The 15650-nt window shown below is 35.6% G+C and overlaps 1 protein-coding gene across 1 annotated transcript; it reads right to left on the reverse strand.

The window, feature by feature from the left end:
- LOC114530735 (collagen alpha-1(II) chain-like) lies at positions 1-14430 on the reverse strand. The gene is made up of 8 exons (XM_028552345.1): positions 14268-14430; positions 11330-11457; positions 9296-9409; positions 7155-7462; positions 4824-5059; positions 2295-2557; positions 1132-1244; positions 1-473 (listed from the first exon to the last, which is right to left on the reverse strand). Exons 1-8 carry the CDS (start codon positions 14335-14337, stop codon positions 251-253), a joined length of 1455 nt encoding a protein of 484 aa, XP_028408146.1. The 5' UTR covers positions 14338-14430; the 3' UTR covers positions 1-250.
- Between the last annotated feature and the right edge of the window lie 1220 nt (positions 14431-15650).

Consider the following 15650-nt stretch of genomic DNA (forward strand, 5'->3'; position numbering starts at 1 on the left):
GTATATTACTGTATATAAATTTAAATCAGTAAACGCAATATGGTATATATGCACGACATTGTCGAGGCTGGATTTTCTTTTATGGATATAAAGTTAAAATAATCTAGATCTGTTATACCACAATAAAAATCATCCACTACAAGCAAATATTGTACGTTATCTTAAGTGATATTATTGGACCATTTCTAACGATTTTAAATAAAATAGACATGGTAGTACTTCTATAGCAATAAGGTGGCACCAAGCAGTTTTACGGTAATTTCTCATCCAATTTTTGAGCAAAACAGATTTGTTTTTCGTCATTCGTCACTACATTGTACTGCACGACGCCAGATATTATAATAAGATTGTCCAAAAGTAAATCATCTGCATAGTTCTCATCCCACCAAGCCCCCACTGTCGTCACACCACTGCCTTGGTAACTTCGTTTCCCTTCTTCGCACTTGTGTTCGTCGCCATTTATATATATACACCTTAAAAAACGCGCATTCACATGTTTCATACAAGAACTAAGTTCTGTCGTGCTATAATAATATCGTAGCTATTGCCGGGCAAAAAACGAATTCTTATAATAAATATGAGAGTCCTATATAGCTATAATTTTTAAGATATCCATCAAAATAATTAGGATTTTTAAAAAATTACGGCTTTAGTTAATTGATATAATGTTACATAAGATTATATTTATGTAAAAAATACTTACAAGATGTTACATTACAAAGACTAAGAATGGGATGCTTCATACAGTTTTAACATTATGCACTTAACCAATTTAAAATAGCCTATCACGTAACTGACTATAAAGGGAGCAGCACACGACGGCGAGAAGTTTAGATTTACGAGATTCGTAAATCTAAAGAAATCTAGTTTGTTAAATTGTTACATCTAAACATAACATAAACATAAAAAAATTACTCTTGCCTCTTTGAAGAGGTTATAGAGGTAACAATCATTTGAATTGCCTTGACACAGTCACAGCTGATTTTTTAGAAAAGAATGATTGTTATGGCATATACACTTTAAAGCGTAAACAAACGCGTTTGGCACTCAGGTTTAATGATAACTTGCAAGTGCTATATATATAACACAACAAATTTCTTAGCTAGCATACAACAAGTAATAAGCATATACCGTTTTTCTTGCCCACTTTGATCCTTCTGAGAAGTCCAAGTAATATGATACCATTTTTCTTCTTCTACTGTTCCAAATGTGATATCGTTGCTATAATAGCCATGAATCACAGTCTACAGTAAAAGAGTTGGATGAAAGCACGGCGTAAACTACCAAAGCTGTTCGATGCAATGCAATCTATTGAGTGTTGCCTTTTAGATGATGCCATTATTTTACAATTTACGCCACAACGTTTCTGAATGCTCAAAAGTTTAATTGCTTTATTAGGAACACACTGGAATTCCTTTTTCTAATCCGTACTATGGAAATGTTCTATTTATATTGACAACCAACATCAAAATAAACTCCTCTCATTTGCTAGAGAAAGGGGCCGTGTGGTTAAGTTTGTGACTGAATCTCTCATCATCTATACGCGTATTGGAAAGTGAGTTAAAAGCACCACATTTTCAATATTGTACGAGTGTTACCTTTTTCGAATGTCGTAGGAGCGGAAGATTATAATCAGTATGAACCCCCCATTCGATGGTATATTTTCAACATATCTCATTTAAATGCATGAAAAAGTATGTGAATATATTTACATTGAATGACATTTCCTGTACAAATCAATAAATTTACACATATTCCGCTTTAAACAGTTCGACTCCAAACAAAATACACCGTACAGTTTTTCACTTTAAACAGTTTGACTCCATTTTGAAATATTAATTTACGCTTTTTTGTGAGAAGTGAGACATTTGCATGGATTTTAATCTGTGAAATACTTTTTCTGTTCATATATCCATATATAGTATGGAAATAGCATTTAGTATGGGTAGAATATAAGCTCTCATGCTCTATTTTCAACTGGCATCCACACTATTTCCGTAATATGGGTTCTGAAAAATTAATTCTTTACTGAAAAAGGCACGCCACAAATCTTAAACCCACTTTACATCTCTACAGCTAAGTATAATTTCTTCCTAATCTCGACGTTAAGCTCAGTTTTCACGTTTACTGGATAACAATGTATACTGCGCCTCCAAAATACTTTTTAAAAGATCTTTAAGATCTTTACTGTGAGAAAACACTTAGTTTGAAAGAATTAAGCCATATTGCATAAGTCACACACACCCTATATAGGTATTCATTTTCTTATATTCAAACCCGCTACTTCCATTTACCTTTTTATTTCCGGCATCGTCGCTGACTGCAATGCCCAAGTGCAACCCTTTGTTGTCAGATGTTGAACCATGACCCAGCACCCTGACAAACTTCTCATAAATATTTTTGTACCTTAGTAAAGCCATGACTGACCAGTTGCTATTCCTCCAGAAATCATCAGAGATACCAGAAACATTCAAACGGTTTCCGTTCCCAGGAAACAGCGCGGCTTGTCTCATTACAGCCTCTTTGTACGTTAGGTTGAAATTATCCGGTGAAATATCTGAAGAAAACAGTAGATGCATGACATTAAGGCAGAAGTATCCGGTTATTTAGACAAAACATCGCTTTAAAAGACCCAATTCGAAACCAACACTACACAAATTGTAACTTGTAACTGTGTCTCCCCACACGAGGGGGATCATGTCCCAAAGGCGTGGCACCTGGTGTTCCCAGGGGTGTACGAGGTGGAATGGTGTGGGAGTGTAGCAGTTCTCCTCTCCGCACTTGATTGTTAATGCTCGGGTATTCAAACAAAAGTGTTAGGTAATTCTTATGCTACAAAGCAAAAAACTTTTATGCATTCATCCACTCGTCTTCCGTGGTATTACTGTGGACTAATTAATATAGGTCAAGTCCAGTCAGGCCTCCAAATCTTTTATTTCGCTAAATTATATAGCTAATTTGACATATTTAAGTGAATTTAGTCTGACGCCAATTTCTGTAACTGTAAGAATTGTATATAAACCGCTGCATGCATTATGCTGTTGACATTGCAAAAATTAATTATTGTTGTAAATCGTAGCACACATTGTATTTTCTCGATTATTCCCAAACATTTTTGCCGGAACATTTTCGATATCTTGAGTCTTCGAATTTAAAGTGCGCAAACCTTTTTACCTGAGAGCTAAACTTCGCTGTGGGAACAATTACTTACATAAAACATTGCATGAGTGAAATAATAAAACGAAGCATGGAGACATAAACCTATATCTCATTTACTCTAACAAATTACCCTGTAGTCCAGCTGTTAACGACCAAAAAAATGCTGAATTGTTCACTTTGATGATAAAAGCATGAAACTTTGCCACACTACGATAATCCATAGCACTAACATTTTTGGATATGGAGCCAGCCCAAATTCACTTACGCTGACGAGTAATGCGCATGCCATAGAACACCCAATATGGAAACGAGGCTGCTTTAATAACCCTAGTTTGAACCATTTCTTTAAAGATTTTTTTTCGTAAATTTTTCTCACATTAATACATCAGCCTGTTCTTCACTCTGACTGAATGTACCAAATGGAAAAGAAGCAAATCGGTAAAAAGGAGCAAATTTGTCAAATGAATATAATACAACATGAAAATAATACACCATACTTATACGTCACAATTTTTCTTACGGTCTCTCTGTCAACTTTTTCTAAAAATCTGCTCATATTTCCTCAAAAAACTCATGGGCAGAGAAAATAGTAATAAACAAATATAATGATTCTATCAATTGTGACCGGTGAAGGGAAACCACTACGGTCGAGTTTTCTTATATGAAAAGAGTATCAGACGAAAAATTTCGTTCGGTCGAAAAATTCCGTCTGGTGAAAAAACGCCCTTAAATCTAACTGAATATGAAAAGAAAATTTTATCACGTTGGCTTTATTGCTTTTAGACTTTTCTTGCATGAAAATAAGGGTAATGAGATAGTTGTATCGGAATGAAAGGCGATTCACAATTACGGGTGCTCCGTCAGTGGGGGCGAAGCGGGCTTTTTTTATTCACGCACGTCACATTCCTATGGGCAGATTTTCAAAGTCCGTTTCGACCGCGCAGGTGAAGCGGACGGTAATAGAGAATCGCCTTTAACTCCCGGGAGCGTGCCATTCACGCGCTCTTGTGAAATAATTAAAAACGTTTCTTAACATACGCACAAGTTCATAATCATTTAGAAGCGCGTAGCAAACTTAAATGTTGTTAGATATTCAGTAGAACTCAAAATACAAACTGTTATTGTATAGTACAAAACAAACATTGCGAGACGGGATTTAACGTGGATATAATTTAGGTTCACATATTCTTCAGCTATCGTCGTGGTCACATTTTCGGATAACGCCTGGGTACGAAATTCGCTGATTGTTTAAAATATATGTCGCGCCAAAAAATGACTGTTAAAAGATACACACCAAGTAGCCGAAGAGTTGCAGTACTAATATATGTATTTTATTGTTAGGGGTTTAATCAAATGTCTCCAAAAATATTTAAAGTGGAAGTCAAGTACTTTCTAGGAATCTGTTTTTGCTCAATGGTAGGTCTCCACAAAGCAAAACACAAAATATTTAAACGATTTTCAAACAATTAAGAGATACAACATAGAGAGGCGAAGCTACATACCCACATTTCCAAGTTTTTCAAAATGACGAAATGCCAAAAAGCCTGTGATCAGGCTTTTTGAAGAAAATTTTCTCAAGTTCAAATGACCCGTTGACACCACGGTCTTTTTCTCTTAGAAAAAACGTGGGTACGAGTCTGCACTATAGATTCATTACTTTTTACCTGCTGTAATATTGAAATTGCCTCGGACATTTGGAACACTATTTCCGTTGAATTGAAACAATATACCACGGTCTGCATTAAGAAAAGCTTTGTAGTTTGTTTCTGGTACGTTTTTCACGCCTTGGTTGCCGCAACCTAAAGGAGGCTCGTAAGAAAAAGATTGCCATCCTTCAGTCGTGCATAGCTGAAGTCTTCGTGAAGAATATCGCAGAACACCAAAAGTTGAGCGGTTACATCTATATATTGGTACAGTAAAATAGAAATTCAACTTATCGCCAGTATGGAAATGTTAGTGATTACATTATTAAAGACTTTTCACACGATCTAATTTCGTTGGACCCAAGGGACGACAGGCACATGGTAATTTCTTGCCTCGGTAATAAAAGGGATATTTTCTGAAAGAGCTTAATAAAATTAGTAAAACTGCTGAGTTTGGCTGCGAATTGTTGTAAGTTACGAAAAATATAGCCATGCAAAGTTCACATATCTTGTTTACTTTTGTATTACGACCCTAAGTGTGTAACTAATTTAGTTACACATTTCCGCGCGTAATACAAAAGAATACAAAATTTGCCAACTTCGCATGGCTATATTTTTCGTACAAAATTTCGAAGCCAAACTTTTCATTCGCACATTGCACTAATTTAAGTAAGATCTTTCTAGCTGTGATGACTATTTTTCCCACTAAATGATGATATTAGTGGAAAAGTTAATGGCCGAAAATACATTTGAATAATGAATGTATAATCACCAGTGGTGATTATACATTCATTATTCAAATGTATTTTCGGCCATTAACTTTTCCATTCACCACACAAAAATTAAATTCACGACACTGTGGTCTAGTGTCTTCATCAGGGGTGGGGTGACAGTGAGGTTGGTCATCTTACGAAAACGTACGTAATTTGAACATCCGCGTGTCAAAACAATTTTTCAGGATTTGCTTAATAAGCAAAATCCTTTACGCAGGGCTTCCATAATTTATTTGCATATTGCTCTCCTCACACAGGGATGGGATTGGTGAACAGAGAGAAAAAAAGAACTTTTGAAAAGAATGTATAATTTATGACGATTAATAATGATATTTTGTATTGTGCATGCATTATAAAAAGTATATGATATCGATTTTTTATTAATAATGACCCTCTCCCCCATAGTGGAGCACTTTTCTAAGAAAATTTTCGTAGAAATGGAAACCCTGCCTTTATGTCATCGTCTGTGTAAGATAGATAGATAGATAGTAAGAATGTGACGTAACTACGAGGCTATGAGGATGGGGACTACGTAACTACGAGGCTATGACTATGAGGACTCAAAAAATCGCGAACCGTCGGAAACTATTATCCGCCATTACCGTTGAATCAGTTTGTATGAATATTTGCGATCTTTTGGGCAAACAAATACCGCTTATTTTCGTAAATGCACGAACAACTAAAGATTTAGCCAATTTTTTAGAGCTAAGCGAAGGGATAAATGGCTATTTTGTGCTGGGAATACAAGTGGGAAAGGTCCTAAAAGCCAAATTCGCTAAACCAAAGGAGTGGGATTTTATACAAAATTGAAGGTGGTGTCTCCACTTAATAATTCCATTTTTCACTCATGGAACTTTAGAAAATATAATTGCTGCTAGCGGAAGCATTGAATACACACTGCATTTGTCTTTAAAAACGCTAAAATATCTTCAACAATTTTAATATAACTGAAGAATACAAGCAGGTTAAACGTTGAGGAAATAGCTTTAAATGTGCGGGAATTGGTTTTATATATTATTATATAACTATCACTGCGCCATATGTGCCCGTGCGCAGGCGACCATAACATTGGGCTGCCTATGTTCATGCAATCGCCATTCGCAATAAACAAAACATTGGTATGCGTTTTGCAAATCCTTATGCACTCTTTGAGTGCCTATTTTTCTAATAAAGAATCCTAACAATCCTTTGTATGACGTAACACGAGATTTCAAATACGAAGACTGGCTTGTTCAAATTAGGTAATTTTGAAGAAAAGTGGTGGGACTCCTTAAAGGCCCGGTCATGCACCTCGCTAAATGGCACACAGAATCAGATAGCTAACCGATCATGATGCTAGAAATAGGCAGATAGAAATCAGTCCGGGCACCCCTGAAATCAGTCCGGGCACCCCTGAAATCAGTCGATATAAAGGGCCAAAATGTCTTATAAGCCAATGAAATGAGCAGGCAGGTAATTTTTTCGACGTATAGGTGACGCCACTACCGACCCTGTGCTTACCGAGACCTTTTCTATTTTTGCTTCTGGTTTAATTAGAAATATTTATTTTATAATTCCAGAGATTTTCGCAGTGACTTACTGTAAAGTTTCCTTTCCTACACGAAATATCTCTGGTGTGTCAGACTTAGCACCTTTCTCTCCTTTAACTCCAGGAGCTCCTTGCGTTCCATTGACACCCTTTTCCCCAACAGTTCCATTGAGTCCAGGCAAACCCTGAGCTCCCTTTTCTCCTTGAAAACCACGCTCTCCTTTCGGGCCAGTTATACCATCAGAACCGTTTCTCCCCTCACGCCCAATAGCTCCTGGTGGGCCAGGTGGGCCCTGTTTTCCTTTTACGCCTGCGGTTCCATTGCATCCCGAAGAACACCCCTCTCCTCTTTCCCCTTTCTAAAAGCAAAACATTGATCTGAGTAGAGTATTATATACGTATTTGTTTTTGTAAAAATAAGCTAAATCTATGGTTATAAGTAAGCTAAATCTAGTATACTAATTTCATTCTAAAATGTGTGCAGGAAACTACCAACAATATATTGTCCAAACAAATCGTACACGATGAATGAAACAAAATAATAACCACACTGAAACATGCTGTTTTTGGCCGGTTAAATACGGTGCATTTAATGTTTTGCTTATATTTTGTTAAAAGTGCAGTGGCGCCATGGTGATATAATGACATATAATAACCACGATGTGCATAATCCTGGTCAAGTTTCCAGCTATTATTTGGTGGAGAGACTCTATAAATTAACGATTTCGCGTCACTGAAAGAAAGAACGAATTTTAAAGGGAATTAAACAATATTTTTTCACTGGCTTAGACAATCAACCTTTTTCAAATATAAATTAATTGTCACGTTGGGCTTCCTTGTCCAAACAATAGGGAGATTTAGCACGAGGACATGAACGTCAAAGAGGACGTGTAAATGGTGAATAACTGGAGTTAATCATGGGCCTATAGATTAGCTATTTTCTCGTCGTCTTTGACGTTCACGTGCTTGTGTTAATTAACTAACTATCACCATCAGTGTGTGTAATTTTTGAATTCCATATTTAGGACCGCAGAGGCCACGTCTTTAACATGGAATAAAATATTTTTAACGAGGGTTAACCAGACTAGAAAAGGGTATGCATTTTCTATCGACCCCGTATTTCCTCCAACCCCGCATTTTCTTTCGACCACGCATTTTCTACTGACCCCCTTATCCCTGATCCCGCATCACGCGCCCTGCATATTCTACTAAACCGAAATAAACAAGCTGAATTTTACTAAATGTGTCAATCATCTGCGTTAATTACTAAAAATAGCAAAGTAAGAGAAAGACACTTTTGACCACTTTTTCCTCAGACCTGTGTCCTGTGTTCAGGCTATGGAATATCAAGAACACAAGATAGACGTCTATCTTTGCAATCTGTTTTATTTTGTATCATTACTTTAAAATTAATGCCAAAACGTTTTCAATCGATTGTTAAATTTTTTTGTCTATCCGTCGTGCACATTTTTGCCTTTGCTTAATTAACCTATATTTTATCAATGGGCATGTTAAGTTAAGCTGAAATTAGGATTTTCGGCCTTAGTTTTATAGCTTGAATAGGGGGGCTAAAAATGTGCCATCACTGTACCACTGTTTATCGTTACCTGTGCTCGAATGTGCTGGAAAATGCGTGATGCTGATTTGCCATAAGAATAATTACATCTTATTGACAGATGACGTCGGGTTGAACGTATAATTATAAGGTATAAGATCAGCCCTAAAGAATCCACTAGACCGGATTGTTCAAACGTTGGGAGGTAAATGTAATCTTTGTTTGCTGACTACGTTCATTATTTAAAACCAGAGTAGCGATCATGGTGAATGATTAAATACCCGGTTGCTGTAACATAAAAACGCCAATTCGTTACTCATTTGTTGTTCATTGCACAAGCTTTTAATCAATTTTCCACACCAAAATCTTTGTACATATAGACACAGTGAAACTATTTTAGTTAATTGCGGTCTAATTCACGTATTCTAACATAAACAAATGTAACTGATAATAAAACAGTCGAGAAATTCAGACTTTGTTTTCAAGTCGATCCATTTGATGCTATGCCTGCAAATAGGTTAAACCTATTATGCGTCTTAATTTCGAGTGGAATTATACACACTTCGTGTGAAGTGCCAAAAATCATAACCGATTAAGCTAAACCTATTATTATGTAATTTTTGGTTATTATACTCACATCACCCTTATCCCCCATTTCTCCTTTTGCCCCAATTTCTCCTTTTACTCCTGAGGTTCCATTAGTCCCTGGAGGTCCTTTCTCTCCTTTCTCCCCTTTGGCTTTTAAAACATTCTGAAAATGCACATTAGATATCGATTAAGCTACATTTTTTTGTTGTCTCATTTCAAACAACTCCAAATATAATCTTTAAGATCCCTCTTACAGAGGTGTCGTAGTTTGCTTGGTTATTGTAATATTTTGACCGAAGGAAGTAACCTGTCCGCCATTTTGCAACACTCAGAATATGCATGCATAATGCCGTCAGGTGTTAGGTGTCTGATCTTGCCAGCCAGTTATTAATATGAACTTGTTGTGGGTGTCATTTCAACTTCCTAATGAATAGGAAAATTTCGAACAATTTATGATTCTTACTCGCTAAATTATAAAGATAATTTTATGTAGAGCCAACCCCACACCTGGCGTCATCAAAACGAAAGCTAATGATGAGTTAAGGCATAGGCAGCCCAATGGCGACTCGCGTGTTCAGGCAATGTAGGCATTATATAGTATATATATATATATATATATATATATATATATATATATATATATATATATATATATATATATATATATATATATATATATATATATATATATATATATCCTATGGTAGGCAACTTCAATCCCGATATCGACATGGACACATGCAAACAATCCGAAAATGCTTCAATTTATCCCTAAAACTAAGCTAAAATAACAGCAGAAATGAAATCTACGATAATTTTACCACATACTGGCTATATTTTAATATTGAAAACAAGTTATGGAAGCAAGAAAAATGCGAAAAGCTTTTGATATTTTACTCATTTTTTGAATGGGCCGATGCTGGACCCGCGCTGTTGACTTTTGAGAACGTTGAAAATGACGAGTTTGTAATCTGATTGGCTCTCACAACAGCGAGAACAAAAAGCAGTTTCCTATGGTTAAGGTTTAATCAAAGATGGCCGACAATTCTTGGCATGCAACTCGTGGCCCGTGGCTTTTAGCAATAATATTACAAGAACTAAGTGAAAAAAAATTTTTGTATCGAAATTCACCGTTTTTGTGTGTAATTTAATCCGTAAATATACTAAAAGGTAGCTGTTTTTAGGGATTTGCTTATATCTAAGCAAAATGCTTTATGTCATCGTTTGTGTAAGATAGATAGTAAGAATTTGACGTAAAACGATATCTTCCGACGTCAAAAAATTCCCGATTACAGTTTGTCAGTTTGTGGATATTTGCGATCTTCCGGGCTAAACAATTCCACTAATTTTCGTAAAATCTAAAAACATCTATAGGCAATTGTTTTGAGCTAATTAATTACGGAATAAATGTCTATTTTCATTTTTGGGCTGGAAATACAAGCGGAAAAGTTCTTAAAAGCCAAATTGGCTCAACCAAGGAGCGGTGTTAAAAAATGAAATTGAAGATGGTGTTTCCATTTATTCCGAAAAATATAGGAATACCTATTGTTCTTTTATATTTCAGGCAGTGATTAATCAATTTAAAGTTGCAGTAGATTAATAATGAAATAACAACAACAATAATGAAACAACTGACGTCATGTTGGGCTTTTTTACACCACATTTTTGGCAATATATTTCCATATCTTTCTTGCATTATAAACTGACAAAAATTGCAAATCCTTAACGGCACTCCTTTTCTTACACTGATATTATATTCTCCATACATTTTGTTCAACAAATGCTATAAGACGTTTGAAATTAGGCAAAAGGATTTGAAAGGTGCTATAATCCAAAACGATTTGTCGAGGTATGAATTTGTGCCAAATTAAAGCTTGCATAAACACAGGGAAAAGTATGTGTCATCAGGTAATCATTTGAAATTAAAGGTATTATCAGTTTAATCGCGCTCAGTAGAATATTAGCTACAATTGTTCCTTGTTCGCTGCGGCATAACTCATGACAGTATTATTGTGTTATTGTCCCCCAGGCGATAAAACTGTATGACACTGTACCTTAATGGATTTATTAGGACGTATCTTACCAGTTCTTGTCCGGCGACGATAACTTTTCCTCCTGGATTTGGATGTTCAAACACGATATTTCCATCGTCTCCTGAACGAATGTGGAGACTTCCATCTTTGGTGAAGATTTTTGGATCATTCCTTCCTTCTAAATTATATATAAAACGTATATAGAATGAATATATAGAAATGCATAAATAACAAATTATAATAAGAGTTACAAGTTCACTTTTTCACCATTTTTGCTCAGGGTATATAGAAAAGTAATGAATATATTAATATAGTTCGGTTAATTTTGTACAAGGGAAATGCTGCACATGCACAAAAAGCGCGACAGAGAAGGAATCAAGTCTTACGTTTCTATATATTTCCTGGCAAACAAATAAAACTGTTTGGACTGAAACTTTTGAGAGATGTATATTTGACAATGAATTTGCAATAATATTGTTGTCAGAACTCGTTGCATTTGGCCCACGTATGATATTGTGTTCTTACAAGACATCACAATTATCAAAAGTACACAATTTCATTTTTTTAATTTGCATACGAGGCTAAATCGGCCTATTCACGGACTTCAAAGTTATAATTGAAGACTGTATGTGATGACTTGTTTTAAATATAATGTTGTTTCGTGTTCTTGTCTTACGGACAATGCTTATTTTGCTTTTATTATACGTTTTTCTTAATATTCTTGTACGTTTGCAACGCTGCATGAAATAAATAAGTAATTGCATTAAATAAAAAAAGTAATTGCACTGATGAAGGCCCGGGTAAACGGACAAAATGCTTTGCATGGTATTAAATGCATGTGCATGATGCACTTACCAGTTAATAATACTTAATTATCATTTTTTTACTAGAATATTTTTACTTGTTTTAAACCATTTTTTTTTGTTTTCATTTATGATGCTACTATATGCCAGAAAAAAATTGCGGGATTTTTTTCAAAACCTCCGTCTTCGATTTAGAAAGCCAATTCATGCAACACAAAATTGCTGCTTTAAACTGAAATTTCAATTTACCTACAATGACACAAGACAGTTCGAAACTACAAAAAAGGACAAGATTTGTTTTCTGTCATATATTATTGCCAACGTGCAACTGGCGCTAATTCTCATGATAGAGGGCTGCTTTTTAAATCTCCCTGTGGTTCAAATTAAATCAGTAATCTTTCCTAATTTTCCCACTTTTTATCTCACGTTTTTAGCTTTCTTTTTGGCGAAATATACAGGACATTTATGAAGTGATTTACTCGCCTTTTTCCATACATAGATATAAGAAAATCCCACTAATTATTAAAATCAGGGGAAAAGTTATAACTTCAAAAGGAAATGCCACAATATTGCAACCTTATTAACCCATGGTATTGATTTTGCTTTTCTGGCCGTTGAAGGTCAGAGCACGAAATTAAATACCCCCTTGAAGCTAAATGAAGCGCTTTGAATTTAGGCCTGTACAGACATGCCTTACTGTGTTAATTGCAAACATACACACGTAATAATGTGTGTTTCATATCTATAGAAATGGAGGCTAGTTTTGCGTTTTAAATCTTGGTAGGGTAATCTAGAGCAAAATTTGTACACCAAACTCTGAAACTCATTGTAAACCACTTATAATTACCCTGTCAACAGTCTTGCCAGGCATATGCCGACAACCGCAGTTGTTTAAGTAAATTGGCTTGACCCATTGACCTTTTTATATTTGGGCTTTGGGAATTGGTTTCCTTTTTAAAATTGATCTTCTAGAATCGCAAATTAAGCATTATAAATTATCATGTCATTCATTATTAGGGTGTTTGAGCCTTACATGCACAATGATCACGGGTATCTTTTTCGTAATGTTTCATTTTGTCAGAATACTGAATATATAGAAACAAATACATCGATGATTATACAGTCAAATATCAAATTGAATAGCTAAATCGTTTATGTAAGTTGTACATGCAAATACACTCGTTGCAAAGGCGAAACGTAGAAACTGAAAACGTCTTAAACTCGAATTCATGTTATTGATATGAAATTTTATCTACGCGTGCATGATTTCATAAAATGTCACTACGACTACGTGCATATAATTCTACTATTCCCGATCAAATAGGTTAAGAGAATATAGCATTGTAATCCTAACATTAACAATGCGGCTGAGCCGGACATGCCAGTGAAGTGGAATAAGTAAAAATTTTTTTTATAAATTTCATTTTCTTCGGCTTAAGTTATTCGGAAATCATCAGTCTCGAGGAATATATTGATATACTATTGGCCGATGGCAAAACATGCACTGAGGCGTCGTGTCATTTCAGACGTCAAACTATGCTGAATCGAATGCAAATTAACAAAGATTTTAGCTCATTAACATTAGGTTCGGCACATATGAAAAGTTCGACGTCTGAAACACTCCAAGCAAAAGGTTACCAAGTATCAAGTGTCACGTTTTGCTGCACGGGATTTCATACTATTTCATAATACATTCGGGCGATAAAAAATGGATTTTTTTTTTCATAAATCCTATTATTCTCAGATTTTCATCTAGTCATCTACACAACATTTTTAAGAAAATTCACTCGATTTAAGACACTTCAAAATATTTCAATAATTTCTTGTCGCTGACACTATATTTTTAAAGTTTAAAAAGAACCCGTAATTTTCATGACTAAAAGTTGCAATTACTTGCCCGCTGCACTTAACGCTTGTGCGCTACTTAAGTTAAGGGCAACTCTCTCTGGTTTCAAACACATTCCGTCCTCCATAATTTTACAACTCAAACATTTTCAGGACGACATTGCTCTATACGGACGCAAAATTGCAATGGTTTGAATATTTGGTATATATGCCAAATCATACCCAAAACACGAAGGAGCAAATATCGCTCGCAATAGCCGTATATGATTTGATACTTTGGCGCACGAATGCCATTAGTAATTATTAATCATAGACAAAACATGATGGAAGTCAAACTTACCGGCACTATTGCGTATAAAAAGAATCGTCGTCAAAAGCACAAAGAAAATAAAAAATGGAACAAAATCCATAGATAGCTACCCCGAACGTCCAATCGTATTAATGTATATATGAGCGATTAGAAGAAGACGTCGCGTACTTTAAACCTATCGGCTATCTGTAACGACGCATTCGACCCCTAAGGATATATAATCTGGAGGTCTACAGCAGCTATTTCAATCTTAAATAAATAGCGGCTCATGTTTTACTCAGCATGTGAGTCGTTTGTCTCATGCAGCCTCGTAACATATTCACGATTTCCCCCATATTAACAAGTTCGCCTTGCCCGCGGTTACATATTTTCCTACTTCGCTGGGAAACTTGTAAAGGCAGCAAAATTACCACAAAAAGTTAAAAAAATTAAGCAAAAATTATTTCGAGGTAAAGAACCGAATTTTGAAGAACGGTTTTTTGTTTTATTTTAATCGCGGATCTTGAACAATGCTTTATTTGATTCGCCTCAAAATGTTTGAGATGTATTTATATTATATCCGATATGTCCTACTCGTTTTCGTAACTTCACTCGATGTAGGATTGTAATGGAGACATGACACCGGCGTCGCAGAGACGTATAGGTTCGGTTCCTGTCGAATGACCGATAGTTGATGCATTTTCCCAACTACTCCTGGCTTGAGTTTGACGTGTGTACGACTTCCCTCGAAATTAAGACCCTTACCTTAAACCGGCTTATCCTATATTAAACTAAATTATTCCATATGGAGTTAATTGCCACAAAACTTCTCCCGTGCAGAATAATCCCCCCCCCCTATTCACAGGCATTACCACCAATATGAATGGCACATGAAGGGAGACTCTCTTTCCTGGGTGCGAAGCTTGCTGACAAGAAGGGTCGTCATTCTCCATCTACGGTGCTTAGCTGGCCCACGACGAAAGATTGCCTTTGTTTGTTTCGAGCTCGTTTGTTTTAAAGTTTTTGTAAATAGTCTGTAAATGAATGGCACATCAACTGCGCTTGCTCTGGTGATTCCCTGCTTGTGTTGCTCAGTGGCAAGGGCCTACCAAACGCTTAGGTTCGATTCCTGCATGAGGACTGATAGTTAATACGTTTTTATCACTAGCCCAGCTTAAAAAATCCAACCTCAAATAAGACGAACGAAACTATATTTGCGTATAAAGATGCATTAGTGAAAGACAGTTTGTCAAAAACTTTGTCGCCAGTCTGTCGATACGCGGATCGATTTGTTTATCGGAGTTTTACTAGAATACACTGTCGGATTATCAGACGGATTAACAAAATTTCTTTTCTTTGTACAAGATCTTAACTCAAGTCATTTATAAAAGATGTCTGAAAAAATTAACATCCATCTAATCGTGCCTTACCAGA

Source organism: Dendronephthya gigantea, unplaced genomic scaffold (assembly GCF_004324835.1).
Source record: "Dendronephthya gigantea isolate DGI-Jeju-01 unplaced genomic scaffold, DenGig_1.0 000065F, whole genome shotgun sequence".
Lineage (NCBI taxonomy): Eukaryota > Metazoa > Cnidaria > Anthozoa > Malacalcyonacea > Nephtheidae > Dendronephthya > Dendronephthya gigantea.